Raw genomic sequence first — 24253 nt, 5'->3', positions numbered from 1 at the left:
TTCAGATTTTAGGGTACTTCTTGTACAAACAGCGGTGGCCAAAAGTGATGTCCAACTTTCTACAATAGACATTTTTGCTTTGACAATGTTTAACCAAAATGATTGTATGCTTGTTGCATTGGTGCGACATTTTTTCTATGCAGTTTTTGTATATCATACCCATATGTATATAATAAAAAACATATTTTCTGATATGCAAGGTTTTGCTTTATGCTAAACAATTTCTTCAAATAAATAACTTGAGTTTTGAGTTTAGCCATTTTGTACTATACACCTCGTATTTTAATGGTTAAATTTAACCTGAGGTTGCAATGAAAGCAAATATTGTACAAACTTGCCCCCAGACATCACTTTTGGCCCTTACTGTATTTGTTTTTTTCCATAGATTTGGGACAAACCACCGTTAAACATTCACAATGCGATTCACAATGAACCGTGATTGGCCACTTTACATGTCAGTCAGACAGTCTTTATCAGACTGTGTTGTTGGGTCTCTGCCAGACTAAGATGAGGACCACCCGACCTTATGCAAAGATCTGGCTCATTTGAAGGGAGTGTTCAACCCAAAATAAAAATTCTCTCATCATTTACTCATCCTCGAGTTGTTCCAAGTCTGTATAAATGTATTTGATCGGATGAACACAGAGTAAGATATTTGGAAGAATGCTTGTAACCAAACAGTTCATGGCCACCGTTGACGACCATAGTAGGAAAAATTACAATGGTATTCAAAAGTTCCATAGGACGGAATGCTTTCCTACATTCTTTTAAAATCTTCTTTTGTGTTCATCAGAACAAAGAAATGTTTACAGATTTGGAACAACTTGAGGGTGAGTAAATAAAGACGGAACTTTCATGTTAGGGTGAACTGATCCTGTAAGATTACCCACACTCTAAAACTCAACACTGCACATTGATTTTATCTCCATTTTTAATCCCACGTCTCGTTTTATCTAAAGGACTCTGAGACTTTCTGAAATCACTGTTGGATTTCATTGGAGTTAGTTTTATACTGTATGGATGAGGATGTGCATGTATGGGCCCGTGGAGAAAAAGTTTCAAAAAGTGCTGGAGAGGCAGGAAAGATCGCGTTGGAGGGAAGAGGTGGACTTCAACCGAGGTGCTCGAGTCAAACCAGCAGCAAGCAGAGAGCGGGCGTACATGCAATACTGATGTGTAAGAAAAACAAGAGGTAAGCTCTAAATATCAATGCAGCGCTCTGTGCCAGGCACCCTGCAGTACAGCGATGCGTGGGTTGCTTGAGCTGTATTCACAGAGGGCCTTAACTTGATCAAAGCAATTGTTTTCTATGGAGATACAATTGAGCGACTTTTAGTTAGTGAAAGTAGAAAAGATAGAGGAACAAGACTCAGATTTTGGTGTAGCAGAGATGTTCTGGAAACTGGTACCGTAATATTTGTACCTAAAACTATTTTGGTCGTTTCAAGCCCTGAAGATGTTGGACAAACTTTCATTTTTATTTGCATGATGTCCAAGAGTGAACATACATGAAATCTGTGTTTCATTTTTTTCTAAAAGTTACATAGTATTCCACAACAGTGTCATTTTTGCCACATCTGTATTTATTAACACAGAGAAAGACATTTGGGAAAATTGTGACCAAACAGTTCTTGGCCACGATTGACTACCATAGTTGGAAAAATTACAATGGTAGTCAAAAGTGTACATTCCTCAAAATATGTTTTTTTGTGTTCAACAAAACAAAAGGATTAAAAAAGATTTTCTTTCTGCTATGGTAGTTAATGGTGACCAAGAACTGTTTGACGGTTACAAGCATTCTTCCAAATATCTTTCTATGTGTTCATCAGAACAAATACATGTTTTGCAACAACTCAGGTGAGTAAATGATGACAGAATTTAGATTTTTTGGTGAACTGTTCCTTTAAATGTTTCTTTTCAAAAGTGTTGTCTACCAAGTGTGTACAACTTTTGTATGTTTCTTTTATTATGGCTCAATTGTAGGTCCCTGTTTTTTGTTCAGTTGTTGGAGTGTTTTGAGCAAGAAAATGTTTTGGAAATATGTTTTTCGGTTTTTAATATGAATTTAGTTGTTAAATATCTGTGTTATCCAATTTGAAAGCCTGTATATTTTTGCAATTGGTAATCAGTATCTTTTATTTTGAATGTGAGATTACATACGAATGTTGACGGATGACTTTGGCTGATTTGGCAGGTTTCATGCTGTTTATTCAGCATAGGAGTGAATACTGCATGCAATTTACATCACATGATACATTACATTCAATACATAATGTATCAGGTTAAAAATATACATCTTGAGCTTTTGTTTTCTGTTCTGGTCTATTTCGCTTCATAAGGCTGTTTTTAAATGTATAATATAAGATGTACTGTGAACATCCCCATCTCTTGAAGCACAAGCCCACATGGTTTAACATTTCCAATGCAGGTATTTGACTACTTCAGACAAAAAATGCCCATATCGTACCATCTCTAATGACACATTTGTCTGATTTTCAGATGATGTCGAGAGTGGATTTCTATGTGTAAATGCTGCCACACCTGATGGAAATATGGCAGTTGATGCGCACTAATCACTTCACACATCTGCAGCATTCAGCGTGTTTATTAACAGTAATTGTGCAAATCACTTTTGCTTCATTTTCCCGACCCCCTCAACAAGTATAATTTTACCCGTAATGAACGGTGAGTAACGTGCGATTTGAGCAATGCAAACACATAATTAAATCTCCTAAATTATGAATCATTGATTAACTCGGAGACCAATAATTTAATCTTAAATTAAAAAGTGGAATTAAAATCATTCTCGAACAAACCGATCCAGAAGCTCAGAGAGCAGGTCTGTTTCCATGGTCACACCGTGACACTATAACTCTGTCGATCTTGTAAGTCACAATCCACCTCTTCATGCTTAATTTCGATTTACTGGGTGGTGGTTATCGCCATCTAAAGGTCTTTCGGAAGGAGTGGCGAGGCCTCGTGCGTGAGTTTGAGCTTGGCACAAGATTGAGGTGCAAAGAACCGTCTGAAAGGAGGAAATAATGAATGAATGTGGGCAGGAAAAGGAAGGGCTTTGGCAGCCCAGATGCTCCGCTGCGCTTTCAAAGCTTTTTAGAGAACTGATTAAGCCGCCATCTAATGAGCCGCAGTGTCCCTCCACTGTTTCGCTTCTTTGTTCTTTTCATTTCATAAATGAAACGCAAGGCTTTGATTGAAACCAACCTAACCTTTGTTCCTCTAACTGCTAAAGGTTCTCCTTATTTATCCCTGTGCAGACCGAGCGGACCTGAACAGAGCTGCCGAAAGGAAGGTTCATTTTTGTTTGAAATGGAAATCATGAATAATGATTGTGGGCTTTTCCGTTATCATTCCACAGTGGTTTTCTGCGTGTGGGAGTAGTTTTGCAGCTTTTTGAGCAGCTTTTTCTGTTCCGCAGTCATTTTTTGGAGGATCTATTGATGGAAATACAATATAATATACATACATATGTCTTCAGAGGTGTATAAAGACCCTACAAAATAAAGCGTTATGTTTTTACTTCCATAGAATGAGCTATTTCTATCTACGTACACCGCAGGTCTCCTTACATTTCTACAGTAGCCTATACGGACAAACTGCTCAACATAGCGTGTTTCGTAAATACGTTATCTCCTTCGGCAAAGAAGCGGAAACGTCACAACATCTTTTGCCCTGTGTCAGCCACCGTAGTGCTTCCAAAGGGAAGGGTGGAGTGAGCCATTGGTTACAATTCGCAACCTTACCACTAGATGCTGCTAAATTTCATACACTGGACCTTTAAACAATTCACACACAAACAGGTTTTATATATTCTATGTTATATCTGATACTTATTTCAGCAAATGTCTTAGAGATGACAGTGATCGCTATCCTTTTAATTCGCTTCCATTTTTTAGGTAGTTTACTGTTCCAATCTGTCAGCTCTGTGTGTGAATGATATGCAATCTCAGAGAAATCTTTTGCCTTCGTTATTGATTAATATTCATGTTCCTCGATGCATCACTCCCATGAACATTAGATTCTTGTCTTTCCCTGCACCGTATGAATATACATCTTTTCTCGATCTCCGCTCAATGGTTACTTTCTACTCTGTTAAAATGTAATACTGAGAAATACACATACTCAGCCATATTTTCAAGATGACTGGATCTTCTTACGGTAGATATTCATCTCATGACCTTTGAAAGCTGCCGCCGTAAAACATCTGCTGAATACAGATCACAATCTGCTTATTAATCTTAGCTGAACCATAATAAATTCTCTTTCTTTTGCGAAAGTGAATCCAGCAAGTACTGCTTGGGTAACAGTCCCCCCGCCGCCCTCCAGGAACCAAAAACATCAGTGGGGTCAGGTGTGCTCTTAGAAAGCCATGAAATTAACTGTGAGGTGGAATGAAGTATATTCCTGGAGCACCAGGTAACAATTGGCAGAGAAAAATTCTCAGGCTGCTCAGCGGACCCATGCTAGCCGTCTCAGTTCGTGCCGTGTCATATATTATGCGGCACTCCCATTCCTCACCCTAGCGGTGGATGACATTTTGAATGTAATATATCTTCCACTTCAGCCAGTCGATTTCCTCAGAAAACACTCAATGGCTCATTCCTGGAAATGTTTGGAGATTGATTTTTTTCTTTAGTTATTTTGAACCATAGGGCATTTGCAAGATTTCAAATTGTGTTCGTCTGCGTGTCGGGGTGTTCAACTGCGGAGGAGATATTGTAAAATATAGTTTCTAGGTCTACACAGATCATTTAGATAAAGCGTTTTATCAATATCATATGTTTCAAAAATTCGACTAAATGTTAGATGAAAACAGCTTGTATACAAAGTTTTTCTTGATACTTGAGTACAAGAGCATTGACAAAATCTATACATTTTAATCTTTTCAAAAATCTATGTAAGAAGAATTGTAATAAAACAATATAAATCATATTTGTAGTTGTATCATAAGGAATATCATTTTATTTTTAATGGTTGTTTATTGTGTTTTTTAACAAAGTATTTTTACGAAAATGGGAATGCTTCATTTTTCTTTAACTCTGTAAAGGGCAACTTACATAAAAGTGTGTTCTGTTTTATTTTGGTGCGTGAAATTACTTGACATTTGTGTTTTTTACCTATATAATGCATTTGCCCTGTACCGTACAGGCTTCAAAGAAAACCCGAATTTGACCATATTTGTCTCATTGACATGTTTTGATTCAACCTGAATCATGAATACTCTTTGAATAAAGATCACGTTGTTTTTAGTGTCTGTAGTTCAGTACTGCTGAGTGGTATTTCCATCGGGTTTGTTCTCATTACCACGCGTCTGCTGAGACAAATGTCATATTTAAGTAGAAAGACGAGTGGAAGCAGCAGAACGAGGAGGCGACGGTGGAAATCGAGACGGGTTCACCTTTCTTGAGCTTCCTTCCCTGCTGAATCGTGACCTCTGAAGTAAGAGGAGACAGCTTGACGGCAACCGTGCTTTATGAAATGATCTTTCCAATTATGTGGGAAATCTCTGGCTCTGCAGAGGGCGATTATATCGACGGAGCTCTGTTCGATTTTCTCTGGTGTTCAATGTGCAAGTATATGTGTATGTATTTGCATGTTTGTTTTTCCCTATGCTGAGTTTGACACCTGAGTTTGATATGTAATTATTAAGATAAATTAGCTGATCCTCAAAAACACTCATTGTTTGTGTATGTGGAGTGTTTTTTAGTGAAGTGAGTGCAGAAATGCACAGATTCACTCACTTGGGAAGGAATTGATGTGTACCTTCCCATTCTGAGGGCTCATAGGTGTTTAGCCGCCTGCCTAATTTGCCTGATTAAAATATAGACAGCACGATGCCCATGGAGCTGATAGACACTCTTCACACTGATGGGGATGTTCTCATCACATTTGAACAATTTTATGTGCAGACATCTCTACTAAAGCCCTCACTTCATCATAATAGGTATTTTTTAAGAATTATGCAATCCAAAAAACATATATTGATTAAATGGCTATTTATTTAGAATCTGAGGTCAAATGATTCCACATGTTTTACACTCTTTTTACACTCCATAAAGGTAAAAAATCTCTCTCGCGCACCTTCTCCGGATCTGTTCCACCTATGTGGAATGATCTCCCTGCTGCTACAAGATCTGCAGATTCTGTAGCCATCTTTAAGAAACACCTGAAAACACATCTCTTCCGTCAACATCTTACTGATCTGTTCTGACTTTATTTTCTTCTCTACTCTTTTCTTCTCTACCCATAAAAAAAAAAGTATGAATGAATGATTCTGTATACTGTGTTAGGCTGTATGAGACCAGTCTTCTTTTTGATTGCACTTATGCTTTTGTTGTACTTATGCTGTCCCAATTGCTTCCATTACCTACCCCACTTGTAAGTCGCTTTGGATAAAAGCGTCTGCTAAATGACTAAATGTAAATGTAAATGTCAGGTGCTGTAATACCCCCACACTATTCATAAAAGTAGCCTCCTGTATAAGATCTGCACATTATTTACTTTCTATGTTGCTAGACTGTCACTAATCCATTGAGAATAGAGACTGACAACATTATTGTCAACCTGCCTGTTCCTTTATGCGTTTTGGAGGAAGGAATGGAGACAGAATAACCTTTGGGCTGACAAATCGCAGCTACTTTATGACTACTGCTCACCATGTTAGATGTCATAACTGAGGAATGGCTCTTTTGCTTTACGGTACATGCGGTACTGGTTGTCTAGTACATCAGTAATTAGTTGCAAGCAAATTAGGGAAATGGGTATATCCTGGGATGTACGGGATGCTGTTGATGCTGCACAGGGGACAACAAGAACGTGAGGAGAGTGATAGAATTTCAATTTTCCAATTACAGGTATTGTTAAAATTGGGTATTAAAAAAATGTGCCGAAGATGACAACTTAATTTTATAAAAAAGTATTATATATTGAAGATTATTCAAATGCTTATATTGCTGCAAAGTGAACTCACTGCACAACTGAAAAACATGAAATTGCAAATAAATGAGTTACATGAATATAAATATTATACCTGTGAAATGGTGCCCTAGTCCCACGTTGGAAAACTATTGTGTAAGATTGTATGCTAATGATGCAAAATCCAGAACTTCCATGAGTTTGAACCGTTCGTATTACCCGCTTTTTAAAAACGATTCAGCGGTTATTCTACATCGTCACACAATTGCGTCATGTTTACAACAGAAACGCTAAGTGGGATATTTGTCATGAGACAAAGTTTTCTCAACACATTTGTGGGATGAATTTGAAATTGGATATTGCATTGCATGGCATTTGTGACTGGATTTGAGTGCGGAATATGCTTTATTGGATAACGAAGGTATGTTCAGTTCGGATGTTGCCATTATGAAATGCATTTTAAAAATACCAATATTGTAGTCACTGAACGGTTTACATAACAGGATCGTGCCCGTATAAAATCCTGAACTACTAACGTTAGATATTAAATGATGCACAGTTGAAGTTGAACATCGTCCTATAGCAAAGATATATACATAAACGTGCAGCCCGAAGATATTAGCTTGGTGACAGGTGTGGTACATGATGATAATGTTGTTGTTGGGTATGACAAAAAAAATACATTGCTCGCCGCTCCATTGATTTTAGAATCACTTGATAGTTTGTCATAGCTTGCTAAGCGGTGTGACTCGCTTTTACTGTCAGTTTACCAGTTTGCTGATTTACGTTTAATTTTAGGCCTTGGACTTCTTGTTAAGCTAAGCATTTCATAAAGTGATATGTCGCTTTTGTTTGGTGGTTGAGCTGATAGACCATGAATCTAGCACACTTTATAGCAGCGTCAAAGTCATGGATAATGACAATGCAACTGTTGATAAAATAAATCCACTAAGAGCATTAGATAAAGGCCTCTGCCAAATACATTCCTGTGATGTAAAAGTATGTTAGATTTGATATGTTGGATTAAAAAAAGTCAATGCAAAACATGTATCTTTATTAACTGCAATTTAGCATTTTATCTTGGATTTCAAAACCACAATGTCTTGGAAGTTATAAATACACCATTGCATGGTACGTCAACTTTATACTTTACAACAATTTGCTCATTCTCAGCACCAGTGTATCAGTACAGACGTCCAAGAAGACCCTTCTTTTCTCAGAAAGTCTATTTATAGAAATTAATTTAGCTCTTGTTTGCAGTGGCCCTGCCTCTATAGAAGAGACTGGATGTCACTCAGATGAGTTTTTTCTCCTCGCCATAGATTACTGGGTACAGATAACAGACCTGCATCAGCCCCCCCATCAATCTGGATTTGGTATGTGCTTTGTAGAAAGTGTTGCACTGACTTGAGCAACCATCACATATTGCATTACCTCGTTTCCATGGTGAGCAGCAACAGTGCTCATAATCCCAGGGTGCTTGATTTAATTGCAAATCGAATGAAAACAAACTAATGATGCACGGAAATAGGGGATGAAATGCACCGTCTGGCTATTTTTATCTGTGATGAATGTCTTTCATGGTGCACAGAGAAGTAGTGAGATAAACCGGTGAGATTTGTGTTATCATGTCCCGTGTGCACGTAGATTGATTTAGTGGCATTAATGTTTTAGAGGAAAATAAATTTCACTCTATAAAAAATTATGGTTTGGTAATGTCTTTGTTTCTGTAGGAGATTGTTTGCATTCAGTCTGAGCACAGCAAATAACAGAAGAAATGTGGTCTATTATTAGAAGCGCTGTTTCAAAGACGTTGGTTAATGAAATATCGTGCAATAGAAAATGTAATAAGTTATATTAATTTATACATTAATATTTATACTTAAATGTTGTCGTAAATAAATTTTCTAGCTGCAATTAAATGTAAAGAAAAACACCAGCATACTGATTTTTTGCTCTTTTAATGTATCATGCTGTTGTGAATGTTTGTTTTGTGTTGGTTTGTGTGTTGATGGTGGCAGATGTGGTTTGGGTTCCTGAGATTCCTAATTGGCTCTCAGAGGGCATTGAGTTGCCATGTTCAACGTAAACAGAGGAACAGATCGCAGCCCCAAGAGTGTTGTTTGCTCTAATGTACAGAATTGAGCATTTATTAGAATGTCTGTGCTGAGATGGAGATTGTTACATAGAGAGAAATACAAAGATAATTAATGTGCAGTAACATCAGTAACAGTATAGATTTTTTTCGGATTGTGCTAAAAAAAATCAGCTAGTGTAAAAGATTTTCCCTGGCTGTCACCTTCACAGTTCAGTAGCACAGTGCTGTCCTCACAGCTGTTGCCCAAAAAAGGGACAAAAGTGTGATAAAAGACGTTTACAGTGCAAAATGATCTCACCAGGAAACAGGTGCGTGTATATGTGTGTGGAGGTGGGAAGAATTTGTCCAATTAACAAAAATACCAAAGCCTGACATTTCTTGATGCGTCCAGCATTTGTTCCCTCCTGGAAATGTCAGTCATTTGAATAGTTCCCCAGCAGTATTGTCCTTTCAAGCCGGGGGCTATCACTGTCTCGAATGTACGTTAAAAAGCCATCTGGTAACTTAAGGGGACAGAAACCACAATTAATTATTACCACCGAGAAAGAGCCTTATTTTTAGACCCTAGCATGGAGATGGTGAATTATGAATGACTCTTCAGGTCTGCAAAGTAAGAATATGTATGACACCGTGTGCCAACTCTGTTACTTATACATGGATATCAACCAAAACCCCATAAACAGTATGTCGTATGCTTTTGTAAATGAGATTATAGATGACCAAGTGTGCTTAAAGAAAATGTTGCACTTCAATATGAATGATTGAAAAACTTTTATTTCGAACATGTAAAATTTTTTTTTCCTTATAAACAAATCAATAACAAAAGCAGGATGTATAATCCTACCCTCTCCTCCACTGCTCATAAGATCATCCTTTTATCTTTATGATTCTATCACAGAACCTTATCAATTTAAAGTAATCACAATTTTCGACCTCATCTCTAAATGTTCACATCACAGTTAACCATGAACTTATGACCATCAAAACAGCAGGTGCCCCAAGCAAACTTAATAGCCAAGGTTTGTATATCAATTTAAAGCTATTACTGAATAAGTCCATTCAAATCTGTGATGCCCGTGCTTTCACAAGCACAACTTAAACACCATAAAAGCGCATGACAAATGTTTCCACCACAACGTGTTTTAGACTTCTGGCAGGTAGTTTTACTGCAAGGTTTAACTGTACGTTTACTGCTGGAAGATGTTATGCCTTAGTTAATCATGCTGTGATATAAATATCCTCACAATATGCATGATTCAGAGTACATCTGCATGCGGAGAACTGAGGTGCGTAGAAGACCAACAGATCGATAGTCAACAGGCGCTCAATGCTACCCTTTGACACCGCTGCCTTCTCAACGCAGCGCTAGTCTCTCATCTGCCTCTTCAGTATACGCTTTTGTGAGATGAGTGCGGTTAAAGCCAGCTGCATTATTTAATCAGAAGCGCGCTGTTTGCATGCTTTAGTTAATGCACCCGCTGACCAATATATGCTGCCACACAGTAGTGTATAGACTGTTTTAATGGCTTTCTGTTGGGTGTGCTCTGGCCTTTTATTACCGTTTTCTTTCCTTTTTTCTCTCCCTGCACTCCATTGTTTGCATCTTTCTTTCTTCCATTGGAAACACACACGGTGACAAGTCGTAAGTCGCTTTAGATAATGTACAGCAGGCTTCAGTTCTGCTGTTTTTATCTTTGAATGTTAAGTTGCATGATTATTGAAAGCAATCACATGTCTGAATTTTTTAGATGATTTGCTTTAGACATTCAAGATTTTATCAAACTTATGTTAACATTTTTTCTTATATAAAAATTTAAATCAACACAACTTTTTTCCTCATGCATCAGGAGCATGATGATCACTTGCTGATCATTTAGTGTGGCTGGTCAGAATTTGAGAGAAAATACATTTGGTGACATTTAAAAACCCTATAAACACCCTTTTTTATAAAAAGCACGTTGCGACAAACCTTTTGTCAAACCTTTGGTTCCTTCGGTAGATTGCAGTACACATAATTTTAATGGGCCACACAGTCATTGTTGTATATTCGTTCTATTGACAACAGAAACTAAATATGAAAAATAGCCGTTTGGTTACATTAAAACAGTAGCCTATGTGAGCAGTGAATAGGAAAGAAAAAATTAAAGTGTCAACTCGACACTAGACAGAATGTTAATTTGACGCAAAACCGTAACCTAATCAATGATGTAATCACGCATGCTCCAAGTCTTCTTCTCCGTTTTTAGTGTATCTCTGTGGCAGAAATACAGCCCCACATAATGGTTTGGCATATATACTACACCGTTTTAAGTCGCTTTAAGTGGTTTCGTGTGTACGCAGATATTTCTTGAGACGACGCTGTGAAGAGGAAATATAGATTGGACAGGGAAAGCTCTGGCTTCGTGTTCATGTGGCCTAAGTTCTCAAGATTTTTCTTCCAAGCCTTATTTTAAAGTTAGCCAGGATCCCAATGGGTGCCTGCTCAAAGGTAGGCTACATTCATAAATGAAAAGGCTTAATATCTGCGTATTGTCCTTGCACCGAATTTCACCATCTCCTGTAGGAATGTCTCCAATGGCTCGAACATTTCTTAAATGTGCTTCTTAATTTAATTTATAACAGCCTCTGTTGATGTGTCTTCGGGGATGGCAGCGTGAGAGGGCTGACGAGAGAATAAGCAGTCATCAGCGCGGGAGGGATGCGATGAGTGCTCAGTGAAAGAGGAGATGATACCGTAGTAACTGAGTGAGAAACAGAGACGGAAAGCCACTTATCACCTGTGGGGCCTATAAGCACTGTGCTAATTTTACCCGATGCACTGCAGAATGTCACAGTACACTTGGTAAAATCCCCTGACTGATATAAGCTGGGATCATGTAGAGCAGAAATGGGCCCTGCACACCTCATTGGTTTAACAGCTGCGTTTGAGAGTTGGGGCGTGTTGGATTGCGGGCTGCTGAGGCGCTGAGAGACGCAGACTGTGGTTAGGATGAAATGCTTTATTATTTCTTACTGAACAGTGCACGAGGACCAACAGTAGCTGGGTTTTTGCAACAGATATGCGCAGGACAATATTTTCTAAATGTTGACACAGATATTTAAAAAATACGGCATTTCCATTAAACAATGTCTCAATGAAAAAGAATTAAGCTTTTTTTGCAATGAGGTTTTTTCAAAAGCATTACCTACATGTGGGGACTGCTTACAATTTTTGTCTGGATTATTGTTAACACATCATGTCTTCACTACAGACATCATCTTAGAATGTCATAAAAGTCATTTTGGTATCATAAAATTGTCTCTGTTAAAATATTTGATATGTCACTTTGGAAACTAGTTTGATGCATTGTATGTGGTGTAAGTCCCCATTGCATGTTTTGGTTGGCAAGACAGGTCTCATATGCTTTAAATTGATTGTGGAGGTTTCTTTTTTAAGGAAGAATGACGTATACACAGCTTTCAATTAAAACACCTTTTAGGATCAATAATAAATTCGAATCCTATTCACACCGGGTGCAAGGCCCCACATGATGCACTGAATATAAATTATTCATCAGGCTCCTCCACTACCAGGGTCTTCACCGCAACTAACGCTCCATCATGCTGGCAGTATCTGGACTTTTTTTCTGCCCCTTGCTAATGGCCATTTTTACATTCATCACGACTAAATTCCCCTGTGCGTCTAGATGGTGTCTTCTCAGTTAGCAGGTTACATCTAACCGAACGGAGTGCAAGCGATTTTATGTCACGACCCTGCTTAATGTAAAAAGACACAAAAACGATTACATAGAAATCATTCAAATAAAAATTCACAGTCGTGTGTAGAAATATCTCACTGGATGATGTAACAGATTCAGGGAGAGTCGCATCAACATGAATAATAATGAGCAGGTGGATTAGACCCCTTGATTCGTCGGCTTGCTTGAGTAAACACCCAACTGTGTGCCTCTCTTTTTTCTCATCCGTTACATAACACGACTCTTTCTGCTATTTTTAACGCAAAGGTTTTCGCTTTCGCAAGATACCCACAGATTCACATTACTTTTCTCATCGTGGGTGGGTGCTCAAGCCGGGAAACTCTATAAAGGGCCATTCGATGTGATTACAGCTAATGAATTGGAAGAGACGTAATTGATGGACTGAGGTGGGGTAAACTAACCAACTGTTGAGGAGGTTATTGGTTGGCTGTTTGTGTAGCACTAGAGGGCTTGTTTACCGAGTTTAGTGTCAAGGGGAGAACATGGTCATTCAGAGACGGTTTCACACTTTTCTCCGATAATCAAGCAGAGCTGATAGATGCAATAGAACCATGACCTGTTTTATTGCATGTCGGGACGTGTTGAAAAGCGCAAACCTTTGTTGCATAGCTGCAATTGCAGAAATGGGATTAATTCTATTATGTCACTGCAGAATGCAAAAACAGTAAATGGCAAGTAGGGCTGTTAAACAATTATTTTAGAGTAATTGTATGCAAAATCACAGTTTTTGTTTACATAATATGCACTATGTGTGTGTTGTGTGTATAATAATTATGTATAAACAAATACACATACATACATGTATATATTTACATGTGTATATACATTTATATATAAATATAATTTAAATTGTTTTATAAATATGTATTTTTTCTTAAAACAGTACATGCATGTAAAACTTTGCTGTAAAACGTTTGCAGCAGGTTTTGCCAGTAACTTACTGTAGATTTAATTTACAATTTTTTTGGAAACATAAACTTACCTAGTTCTTTTATTTTCTTTTATACACAAGACTATCTTTTCTTGTTATGTAAATGTATCGTTTTTAAGAAGTTTTAAATATTTGTACTAGAAAACAAGACAAAATTGCTTAATGTAATCATTGCAGTGACGCTATGCTAATGCTAGTCTCTTCTCATTTCTTCTCATACTCTCTGCTCATTTTGAATCTCAAAAGTGTTTTGTTGTTGGTTAATGTAAAGTTGAACTCAAATTGAAAACATAATAGGAATGTAATTAAATCTACAGAAAGTTATTTGCAAGTTTTACAGTGTACTACACACTAGGGTTGTCACGGTACCATAAAACATGTCTTACGTTACTATACCAGCTGAAGTATCTCGATACTAAGTAGTATCACAATGCTGTGCCATATAATTCAAAACTATACAAAAATCACAGATTTAGATTAAACATTTTGGATTTACTATAGTGATCTGTATTATACTTTGCGCTAGAATATTTTGTACTATGAAATGTAGCAATTGTATAAATTGTAGCAAATACAGTAGTATACTTCAATATTTACTATGATAAGACTAAAAAACACTAGTATCTATGAGTTTTAGTAGTTTACTGTAGTAAATACTAAAGTACATTAGATCATTTTTCACGTGGGAACTTATTCAAATGTGGGACACAAATTCATTGATACTGCAGTCTTATATATATATATATATATAAAGGGAAATATTAGGCTTACTTTAAATGCGAAACTAAGATGGACAGTAGGTGGCGTCTATTTTCCACCGAGTCAGTAAATCATTTAACCAACTTGTTCAAATGGCAATTTGAATCATTAACTCGTCCAAGTCATTCAAAACACACATTCATTTAGGAGATAAACAGCGCAGAAAGGCAGATTTAAGTGTTCAAATTATTATCAATGCGCATATGCAACATTAACCACAGTACTTCGATACTACCGTTTCAAAAATAGAGAGGTATCGCGCGTATTTTGAAGCTTTAGCATCGCCCATGCTACCATAGCACCGGTACACCGTGCAACCCAACAACACATACATATTTTATACAACTTTTTTTTGCATAATCTCTTGTATAGCAAAAAACAATAGCTGGAGATGTTTTTCTTGTTTCTATATTACAGTACTTGCTTACCTTCCCTCACTCCCCCCACCAAAAAAAATCTAGACACATACAACAAAGCCTGTTCAGATTTATTCGATTTCCTCTGCAATGCTTGTTTTTTACTTCAGGCCACCAAGATGATGTTTCATTTCTTTACCTGTGTAGTTTTATGACCCGTGACATTTAAAGGTCACGTGTTCTGCGCCAAATCTCCTCCCAGACTCTGTTTGCTGGTTATTGGAGGTGGCCGAATGGTCCCTTCCATTGTCAGATCTAATATCCTGGATGCACCAAAGAATCCATCAAGACGAGGTGATGGTTAATACCATTTTACAGTAATTATACACTCCCGCGTACAGATTGGGGCATTCACGTGACATTGACAGCTGCGGTGTCGTATCTTTTTTCCTCACTGCAGATTTCCTGCCATTTCTTTCACCATCGCTTACTTTACACAATGGGGATTTGTTTTCACAACAGTAATAGAATTCAGGACTTGCAGGAAGCCTGAATTACGCCTTTGGGTGTGAATTGGTATTATGTAAATTAGTCTCTGGGTGCGAGTAATTCATTAGCTCTCGCAATATAACAAAGATAAGAGCCTGTTGTCTCTTTCAGATGCATAAATTGGGTAATAACTTCTGGAGACAGGTCGTGTTTCAGAGGTTTATTGTGGAGCTCATTTTTGTGTATTTCATTATAGCATGTAAATTGTTTTCTGTCGGTACTAATGTTTGCACCAGGTGTAATTTCTAGCAGCACCAATGTAAGCTGTAAAAGCAATTGTCTATAAGAAGGTTGCTAGGTAAACTAACATACCAATCATTTCTGGATAGGAGAAAGTACAGTATTTCACAATTTCGTTTTAGTTAAAGGGACAGTTTACCCAAAAATAAAAATGCTGTCTTCATTTACTCGCCTGTGAGTTGTTGTTTTAATTTCTTTGTACTGATGAACACAGAGAAAGATGACGAATGCTTGAAACCAATTAAACCATTGACTACATAGCAGGAAAAATGACAGCAGTTGTCAAAAGTGACCCAGAACTGTTTGCTTTCCTTCATTCTTCAAAATATCTTCTTTTGTGTACAACAGAACAAACAGTTTTATAAAGCATTTCTTCCTACTATGGTAGTCGATGGTGGCCAAGAACTGTTTGGTTACAAGCATTCTTTATAATATCTTAAATTTATGTAGATTTTAAACAACTTGAGGGTGAATAAATGTAGACAGAATTTTCATTTTTAGGTGAACTGGTCCTTTAACATTCAATGAATATAAAGTTTGAACTCTAGATATTTTTGAAAAAACAACTTAATATGCAGAGCAAAAATTCTGTAATAAAAGTAGTTTATGTTTGCATAGGATGTAAAGTTCGCTTCACGCAATTTTACGGATTTACCCTTTTGAAACATCACCCTGCACCCGTAAAGCTTTTAAGAGTCTCTGTGGCGCTCTGCTCGAGTTCATGAAATGCCTTTGTTTTAAGACCTAAGGTGCTGCCTCGCCATTTTCTGTCCTCACGGTCACATTCATGAAAACAAAATGTGGGAAGTGTTTAGTGTTTGAAGAGCGAGACAGATTTCACCATGGAGAGGTTACAAACAACAAACTGCAAGAAAGGGACCTCTGGCGCAATGCAGAAAGTCTATTTTGGGAAATTCGGGGGACTGTCTAGTGGAGCTGCCCCTGTAGGACCTTCATTCAAGAGATAGTCGGTCAAAGCATCTCTCTCTTAAGTGAACGCACTCAGTCCAAATACCAGCGCGCATTTCACTGTCTGGCATACTGTCAGTAAGTGCACTGAATTAATAAGAGAATGAAGTGGCAATGGTAGAGATTGACGGTCACCGATCCTATACTGTAAAAGGAAGGAAGGAATTGCATAATGCACTATAACCAGGTTGTTCAATGGTGCATTTATAAATTTATGCTCTGTGGGGTTTTTGTGAAAGCTTTTATCCTGACGGATGTTATGCAATGAGGAATATCAAATGTGTGACTCCGGGCATGCCTACTGTAAATGTATTTCTAGGAAAAAAGAGTGGGATGATTTTAAGCAAATCAAGGCTTAAATGCATGTATCAGTTCAGTTTACAGATATTTTGTTCACATTTGACAGTTTTGGTATTGTGATAGATTACACAAGGGCATCAAGTCTAGGAACTGAAGACCAAGTTGAGAACCACTATGTCAACTGATTCTTGATCATTGTGATGCCTGGTTCAATCCGTCCATTGCAAGTGTGTAATGCAATAAAATACATTCATTTGAATCTCATGGGATCTTTTTTTTTACCACTGCGGTCTAGGGAAGCAGCGTGGTGAGGAGAGACTAAATTGTGGAGAAAGTATACGATAAATAAATCTTTGTCAACCGAGACCTCAATAGAGCGTCATTGATTTTAAGAAGTTAAATAGTGAAAGAATCGATATGCTTTAGCTTCCAAAACATGAGGGGAGCGGATGTTCTCATTCTGGGGTGGAAGATAATGACCATATGCCGTCAGCTGTACGCTAGAACTCTATGTTGCCAATGTGTTTTCCTCCCACTGTGACGGGTACACACTCCTTCACACACAGGGTCCTGTTATCATGCTTCAGACACAAGTAAATATAACTCGCCAGTTGTCTGGGAACTAGTAGCTGCAACATTATATTTTGTATTTTGTCTTAAGCATTACAAGAGATCCACTACAAACTGTCTTTTCATGTATATCACAGAAATAATTTAATGTTCAACTTTTTTCACATTAAGCTACCAAAACAAATACATTATGTTGAACACAGTGGCATGTATATTATGCCTATTGGATGTACACAGAAAGTACAAGAGATAATATAATAGAGAACACGTATTTGCATTATATTTTATTACAAATACAAAATACATGACCAGTTTTTATGGCCAACACGAGCCCATTTTTATTCTAATAGAGCGTATGACAAAAAATACAGTTTGATTTTTACAAAACAAATGTATTAAATTGATACATTGAAGGATTTAGGGTAGAATGTGTTTAGTGAACTTCTGTGCCCTGCCCTCTATGATATGAGAGGAAATATATCACTGGCAACAGGAAAAAACAAAGGCTTGATATCGTCATGAGGATAGGAAGGAGGAATGTGGTCCTGCGTTTACCAGATAAACACAACGAACGTTAGGCAGGACAAGAACAGATCATCACATTTTCGTCAGAGCACGTGAACTTCATCAGATGCTGCTGCATTCAGACTTAAGGAACCCATTGTTTCTTTTCATTCTTTTATTTTTGGTGTCTACTGTTTTGTATTTCAACCTTTATCTAACTTTGTTGAAGTTTAAATGTTTTTATTTTTTTCCAACCATTGTGTGTTACCCAGACCACACATGGAAGTAGACTTGTTTTACAGTATGGACAGGACACAGGACAGTCCACGGCCACAACAGGGCCTGATTTTCAGTGGATGATCTTAGTTTTTCTCTCAATGAGAAGGATTTCTGAAGAGCTTGTTGAGAAGCTCTCGAAAGTCTGTCATTCAATGAAGCTCGGTTACAATCACAGGGTTGGTGGGGAGAGAATGATGCACTTGAGTAGCCATCCGATCAGAAGACACTCCTGGATATGGTGAGAGCGCGTTGCTTTGCATATATCTTCAAGTGTTTGTGAGAGTGATTTAGTTTGTTTGAGTTCACAACACATTTTTTTTTACTTTACTGTGTTTTTCAATATTTTTGTATTTTTACTCTTTTTTTTTTTTTTTTCTTTAGAGCCCTATTTGTTACCTTTACAGACCTTAGAAGGCATCTGCCTCTGTAGGTGGTAAACAGCAAGTCAGTTTACTAGGTTTTAAAGCAGTGCTGACATATGCCACGCTATCCTTTCATTGGGATAGTGTTGCTAGGTTTATATGTGCAAAGTAACGGTTATGCGGTAATTGTTTTGGTGTGAGCACGTGTCCGAGTGGGTGCACGTGCCTGCTGTCTGTCTGAGGGGATGCTTTGTCACGAGTCGCTGTGCTCTCATCCACCAGCTTGCCATTCAGGGCAAATTTACTGTTTAATGGTGGATTAATTTCCTGCGGCCACATCTAGCATTAAAGGTGAACAGATTCACAGATGAGGATGTATAACAGAAGCAGATTAGCAAGAGGGGAGGTTTTAATGTTATCAGAATGGTGCTTGTGAGCCTGTCGGAGTCTAGCCACTCCAGAAGCCAAATAAGATCATAGGGCCTGAGTTATTTTGTTCGTCTTCACGTTTATAGTCTTTAAAGTGAGATTCACGATTCTTATTTGCATCTATGAAGGAATCGTGTGCAATCCAAAGTTATATTGACTTATTATAATAAGTTATCTTGAGTTGAAGCTGCGATCTGTTATTTTTGGGGTTAAAAAAAAACAAAACAGGTTTTGTGAAAGTACATAACAAATACAGAACTATCTCCTTACCCTACCCCAATTTGCTAAACTTTAACTTTAGGATTTGACTTCAGCCCAGCTGTTATGAAAATGACCTGTTAACTGTCGGAGCCCTTTTTGAGCCTACACATGAAAACTCATGTTGGAACTAAAATGGCGGTAACTCATGAATTCTTTGAAATACAGAAATACGGTTGGTCTCGTTTGAAAAAAGAAAAGTAGCTGATTATTGCTAAAAAAATCACAAAAAATTAAAGCTACGTAGTTAGGTTTATTGTAAAAAATAATTTTGCTATAGTTTTTCTTTGATTAAAAATAAAAAATACGGGTCGCAAAGGGATGACAAAAAATCTAAGCACACTCTTTAAAAAGAGTAGCAATTACTCTCCCTACATAAATTATAAAAAAATTAAATATGTGTTCTGGAGTCTTAGACCTTTCCAATGATATATGGTTTGTCATAATTCGATTAGAAATTACATGCAAACTTACGGTCTCCCGTATACCGAACGCTGACAGTGAACAGGCTACAAAAAAAAAATGTTTTTACTACAGTTAAAACCAAAAAAACGTGGGTACTTTACTTTAGACTGTTTCACCGGATGCACATGCCTGGCCCAAAGTTAACTTCTGGTCTGTGTTTGTTTATCTGCTTGGCTAGTGGCTTATAATATAACTGTTTATATTTTCTTTATATTCATATTTTATTGTATAATAATTGTATTAAATAAACAATTTATTGAATTCATTGTATAATCATTTAAAATTTTAAACAAATTGTTGAATGGGTCTTGTAACTTTGTTGCATTTAAGTTTAGCCAGGTAACAGTTTTCTGGTAACCCAAAATATTACTGGCTAGATCTTGCTTGCTAGTGTACTTTACGTGTGAATTCTTTTGCTTGTATTTAGAAATAATCTAGAGGAACAATTCTTTGCGGATGCCACAAAAGCACAATAAAGTTTGTTTATGTTGTTGCCGATAAAACAATCTATAGTTAAAGCATTGTCAATCGACCAAAAACATGGACTTTACCACAAAAAAACATTGTTATTTTTTGTAAAGCATGTTAAAAAAACTCTGTAACCTACAATTTTATGTTTCAACAAAGATGGTTATAAAGAGTCAAAAGTTAGGGATTACAGCCTCAAAGGTGTTTGTCGTGTTTGTGTTGAATGACACAATAAACAAAGAGCAATAATGGAGATCCAGCATGTTACATTTTTGTTCGCTTTAACATTTGGTTCACTGGAGACCCAATCACGAAATCCCTGGTTGTAGACTTGCCAAGGCGCTTATTTTCCCTGGAAATACTGGCGCTTGTGTAGCACTTCTCATCCCTTCAGCTCAGCGGAAAGGCTCGGCTGATAGATGCCTTATTGAATCTGCCGCTGGGCTCCTTGACAACAGTGAAGAACGAGTGGGTGTCTCGCTATTGGCTCACAATAAGAACACCGTGTCAGCACAGTCAACGGGCGGCAATCAGCTCCGTCCATATTTCCGGCTCTGTTGATGCGGGAGGAATAACGCCACAAGCGGTTAGCATCATTAGCGGCCCACCAATGCTAACCTGATTCACATTTTGGGTGTTTTAAAACATGTTAGCGTGTGGGCTGCTGCATTGAATATACGCATGCTTCTAGAGTCCGTTTCTGTGGCTTGCGATATTGTTCTACTTTAAGGTTGCGTTCTTTACAGGAAATTAAAATGGGGGACATAGTGGCCGTTGACTAACAGATGCATTGTTATCTTAACTTTCAACCGCACCTTTTGAGTGTTAGTGGTTTCAGGAAGTTGGTCTGCAATGACGACAGTTGTCGTGGTGGAACGTTTCGCATGTTTGGAGGCTGTCTCTGGGGCATATGAGGTCACTCACATTTTAAAAAACAGGCATCACAGCGGGTACATTTTTATAATGCTGCCAATTTGCTGGCTATTGACAAACTGTGAGTTTCCACTTGCATGTTCAAGGTACTTCAGTGCTCCTATAAGTATTGCTGAGGTAGAACAGTTTGCTCAGGAAAAAAGTAGATATAACAAAATTAATGGGAAAAATGATGTAACAAGTGGGAATGCATCCAAGTGGTCTCTCCCCATGAGATTTATTGATCTCTTTCTTTGTGTATATGTTTTTGCATGCCTTGCTAAAGGTATAACATTAACCATCTTTACAAACAGAAAATGTAAGGCACGTGATAGACCATAATCAATTTTGCCATCCAGCATTTGTCTGGTTCTGGTTTATTCATTTCAAACCCATGTACCGTTCAAACAGTACATTAATAATTTTCTTATTTCTTAAGTGTTTCATTGTGCTGTCTCCACTGCTTTATTTCGCCATATGCAGGTTTCTTATCTTATGTACTAAAAATCACAAGGAAATATGTTGTGCAATCCTCATTAAGAAGAGGAAATAGCGATTTGCCCTTGACTTATTAAAAGTGCATTGTGTTCTTATTTCCCTTACTAACATCCCTAGTCGTCCTCAGATCATTTAATGGGCGGGGAGAGAATAGTCATAAAACAGTGTTGCAATTTAAAACCCATGTGCATATCAAAGCATAAAATGAGCTTCCTAATGAGGATTTCCAAATGATGTCTTTGTTTTAGACATACATTCATTGAAATTCAAGTCTGGTTGTGTTTCTTATCTTCTTGTTCTTTCCTCTTTGATGCTGCAATTTAGCCTGCAGATACGTTTCATTAGAATCGCACCTGCCATTTACAACACCTGAAGATTTTCAATGGAAAACTTGAAAAATATTACCATGCTTTCTAAGGTAATTGGCTTCTACAATGATCAAATGTGGCAATACTTGTTAAAATATTTTAAAAAAATTAATGTTGCCATTATCACAAACAGCTCATTCTGGCATAATACTTTACGAGGGAATCTATATGAATAGCTCAAATTGAAATGTTTTTGATTAGGCTTCTACAAACACCACTACATTTTTCCTTCACACCTTGTGTTGCCAGACCTTCTGCTACTCATCTCTCTGAGCTTAAGATAGCGCACAGTCTTATGCTTATATCAACAACCCGTTATCCAATAAGCAGTCTTGATTTAGTCTTTTATTGACCTTAAAACGCGGCAAAGTTTTTGTTCTCTTTAAACGGCAAACAAGTAAATGTTCGGTCCGTATTTTGGTTATATTTAGAAATTCTATTAACATATTTGGAAGTTTACTGTAGATGCATTTTACCATTGTTAACTTTTCAATCGACTCACTCCCGTGCGTCATTCTTGCTTGAAAACAAAAATGTGCTGGACTTATCACATTACGCCACGCTTTCCTGTTTTAAACACAAGCTGTCCTGGCCAATAGTTTGAATTGCTGGCAAGATGACAAGAGATGATAAAAGATTATATCCGGCTTGTTTAATTTATACTATGATTGATAACAATGTCATAATAAGTGCTACAAAATGAGGGGTTTATTATACCCAAAACAAATAAAGCTAACGGTCTCGAGCTTTCTGTATTTACTGACAGAATTTAATGCTGTTATAAAGTGCCAAACACCTCACCTTCATGATCGCTAAAATATCACTGTTATGTTATTTACTTCATTTGTTGTGGACTTTGATGTGAAACTGGGATTTTGTTTTTATTTTGCACTATATGTACCGTCATGCTTGTTTTGTTTTAATGTGCAAAATGGATATAAGAGGATATAATATATCAGCTGTTTGAGTCAGATCATCCGCTTTATGAAACATTTACACATTTATGCATTTGGCAGACGCTTTAATCCAAAGGGACTTACATTGCATTGTATTATACATTTGTTTCTGACTATGTGGAATCCCCTGGGATCGATCCCATGACCTTGGCATTGTAAATGCGATACTGTAACCAATGAGCCACAGGAAAGCTTCATGAGGTATTGTGCTTAAACTGAAATCCTTTTAACTTCATGTCACAAATGCTGTGTTGTGCTATTGCGACAAGTAAGGGAAGTTGTCAGGTAAATCTTAAAATATGGGCTGTTCTTGGCTGTGTTTTGTGAATATTTGGGTCTGTGTAAAACGCATAGTGATGTCTGTCACAAGCATGTCCTCTGTGCTTTCTCTATGCTCGTCTCTCTCTGTAATTGACTGGCTGTACGTCTTTGTTTCCCAGGGGAATAGCATTTGGTCTTATTCTTCAGACGAATTCATCTCCAGTAACCTTGGTAACGTCGCATACTGTCGGACCATTTTGTCACACAGATTCTGTCGTGTCTTTAAAAGATTACGAAATCAGCTTTTGTACAGATGTAATAACATTTGCCTCTGATTTGAAAGGCCTTATTTCTTGATGGTTTACATAAACATTTACAGATACATTTTATATAATATCATTTACATTTTACATATACCTTTTGGCATTAACAACACACTTTCATCCAAAGTGATTTACAATAGCTTGATGAAAATATAATCTGGGAAATAAGATACATTTTACAAACAATCTCAGTTATATTCTTATATTCCTTTACATTTCTAGTCTTGCTTAAAGAGCTCTCAAGCGTTTTTGTTGAATCTTCTGACTCCACCCAAATAGATAATAAGCCTGTATCATTTTAATCCTTTAAATGGATATTTTCCCCAAAGATGAAAATTCTTAGATTCATCATTTATTTACCCTCATGTCATTTCAAACCTGTAAGACTTTTTTTCTGCAGAACAAACACTACTATTAAGAATGTTGGCAACCAAACAACATTGGACCCCATTGACTTCCATTGAATGGGCACTTAACCATCGAGCCATTTCTTTAAATATCTTCTTTTGTGTTCCACAGGTAAGAGTCGTATACAGGTTTTAAACCACACGAGTGAATAAATGAAGACAGATCTTTTATTTTTATGTCAACTATCACTTTAATTACAACACAGATGTCACAAGTACATTTTTAAGTTGCATATAAATTTCCATGAAGGAATCTTTATCAAACGATGACAGAAGGTGCTGTTTCATCTGTCTGTTTTC

At 37.2% G+C, this 24253-nt stretch overlaps 1 protein-coding gene across 4 annotated transcripts in view; it reads left to right on the top strand.

Annotated features, from left to right (window-relative positions):
- LOC130407156 (cAMP-specific 3',5'-cyclic phosphodiesterase 4D-like) overlaps positions 1-24253 on the top strand; it is a 101261-nt gene that overhangs the window by 42184 nt on the left and 34824 nt on the right. The window contains exon 1 of one of the 4 annotated variants that reach the window (XM_056729857.1): positions 18054-18484. The exons of the other annotated variants lie outside the window; for them this stretch is intronic. Coding sequence (XP_056585835.1) covers positions 18324-18484 — 161 coding nt within the window. The 5' untranslated portion in view covers positions 18054-18323. Of the gene's footprint in view, positions 1-18053; positions 18485-24253 lie in introns of those variants that run through there. 4 annotated transcript variants of the gene reach the window in all.

The sequence above is a fragment of the Triplophysa dalaica genome, chromosome 18, assembly GCF_015846415.1.
Source record: "Triplophysa dalaica isolate WHDGS20190420 chromosome 18, ASM1584641v1, whole genome shotgun sequence".
NCBI classification, from domain to species: domain Eukaryota; kingdom Metazoa; phylum Chordata; class Actinopteri; order Cypriniformes; family Nemacheilidae; genus Triplophysa; species Triplophysa dalaica.
This window is presented reverse-complemented; position numbering and strand designations above follow the sequence as displayed.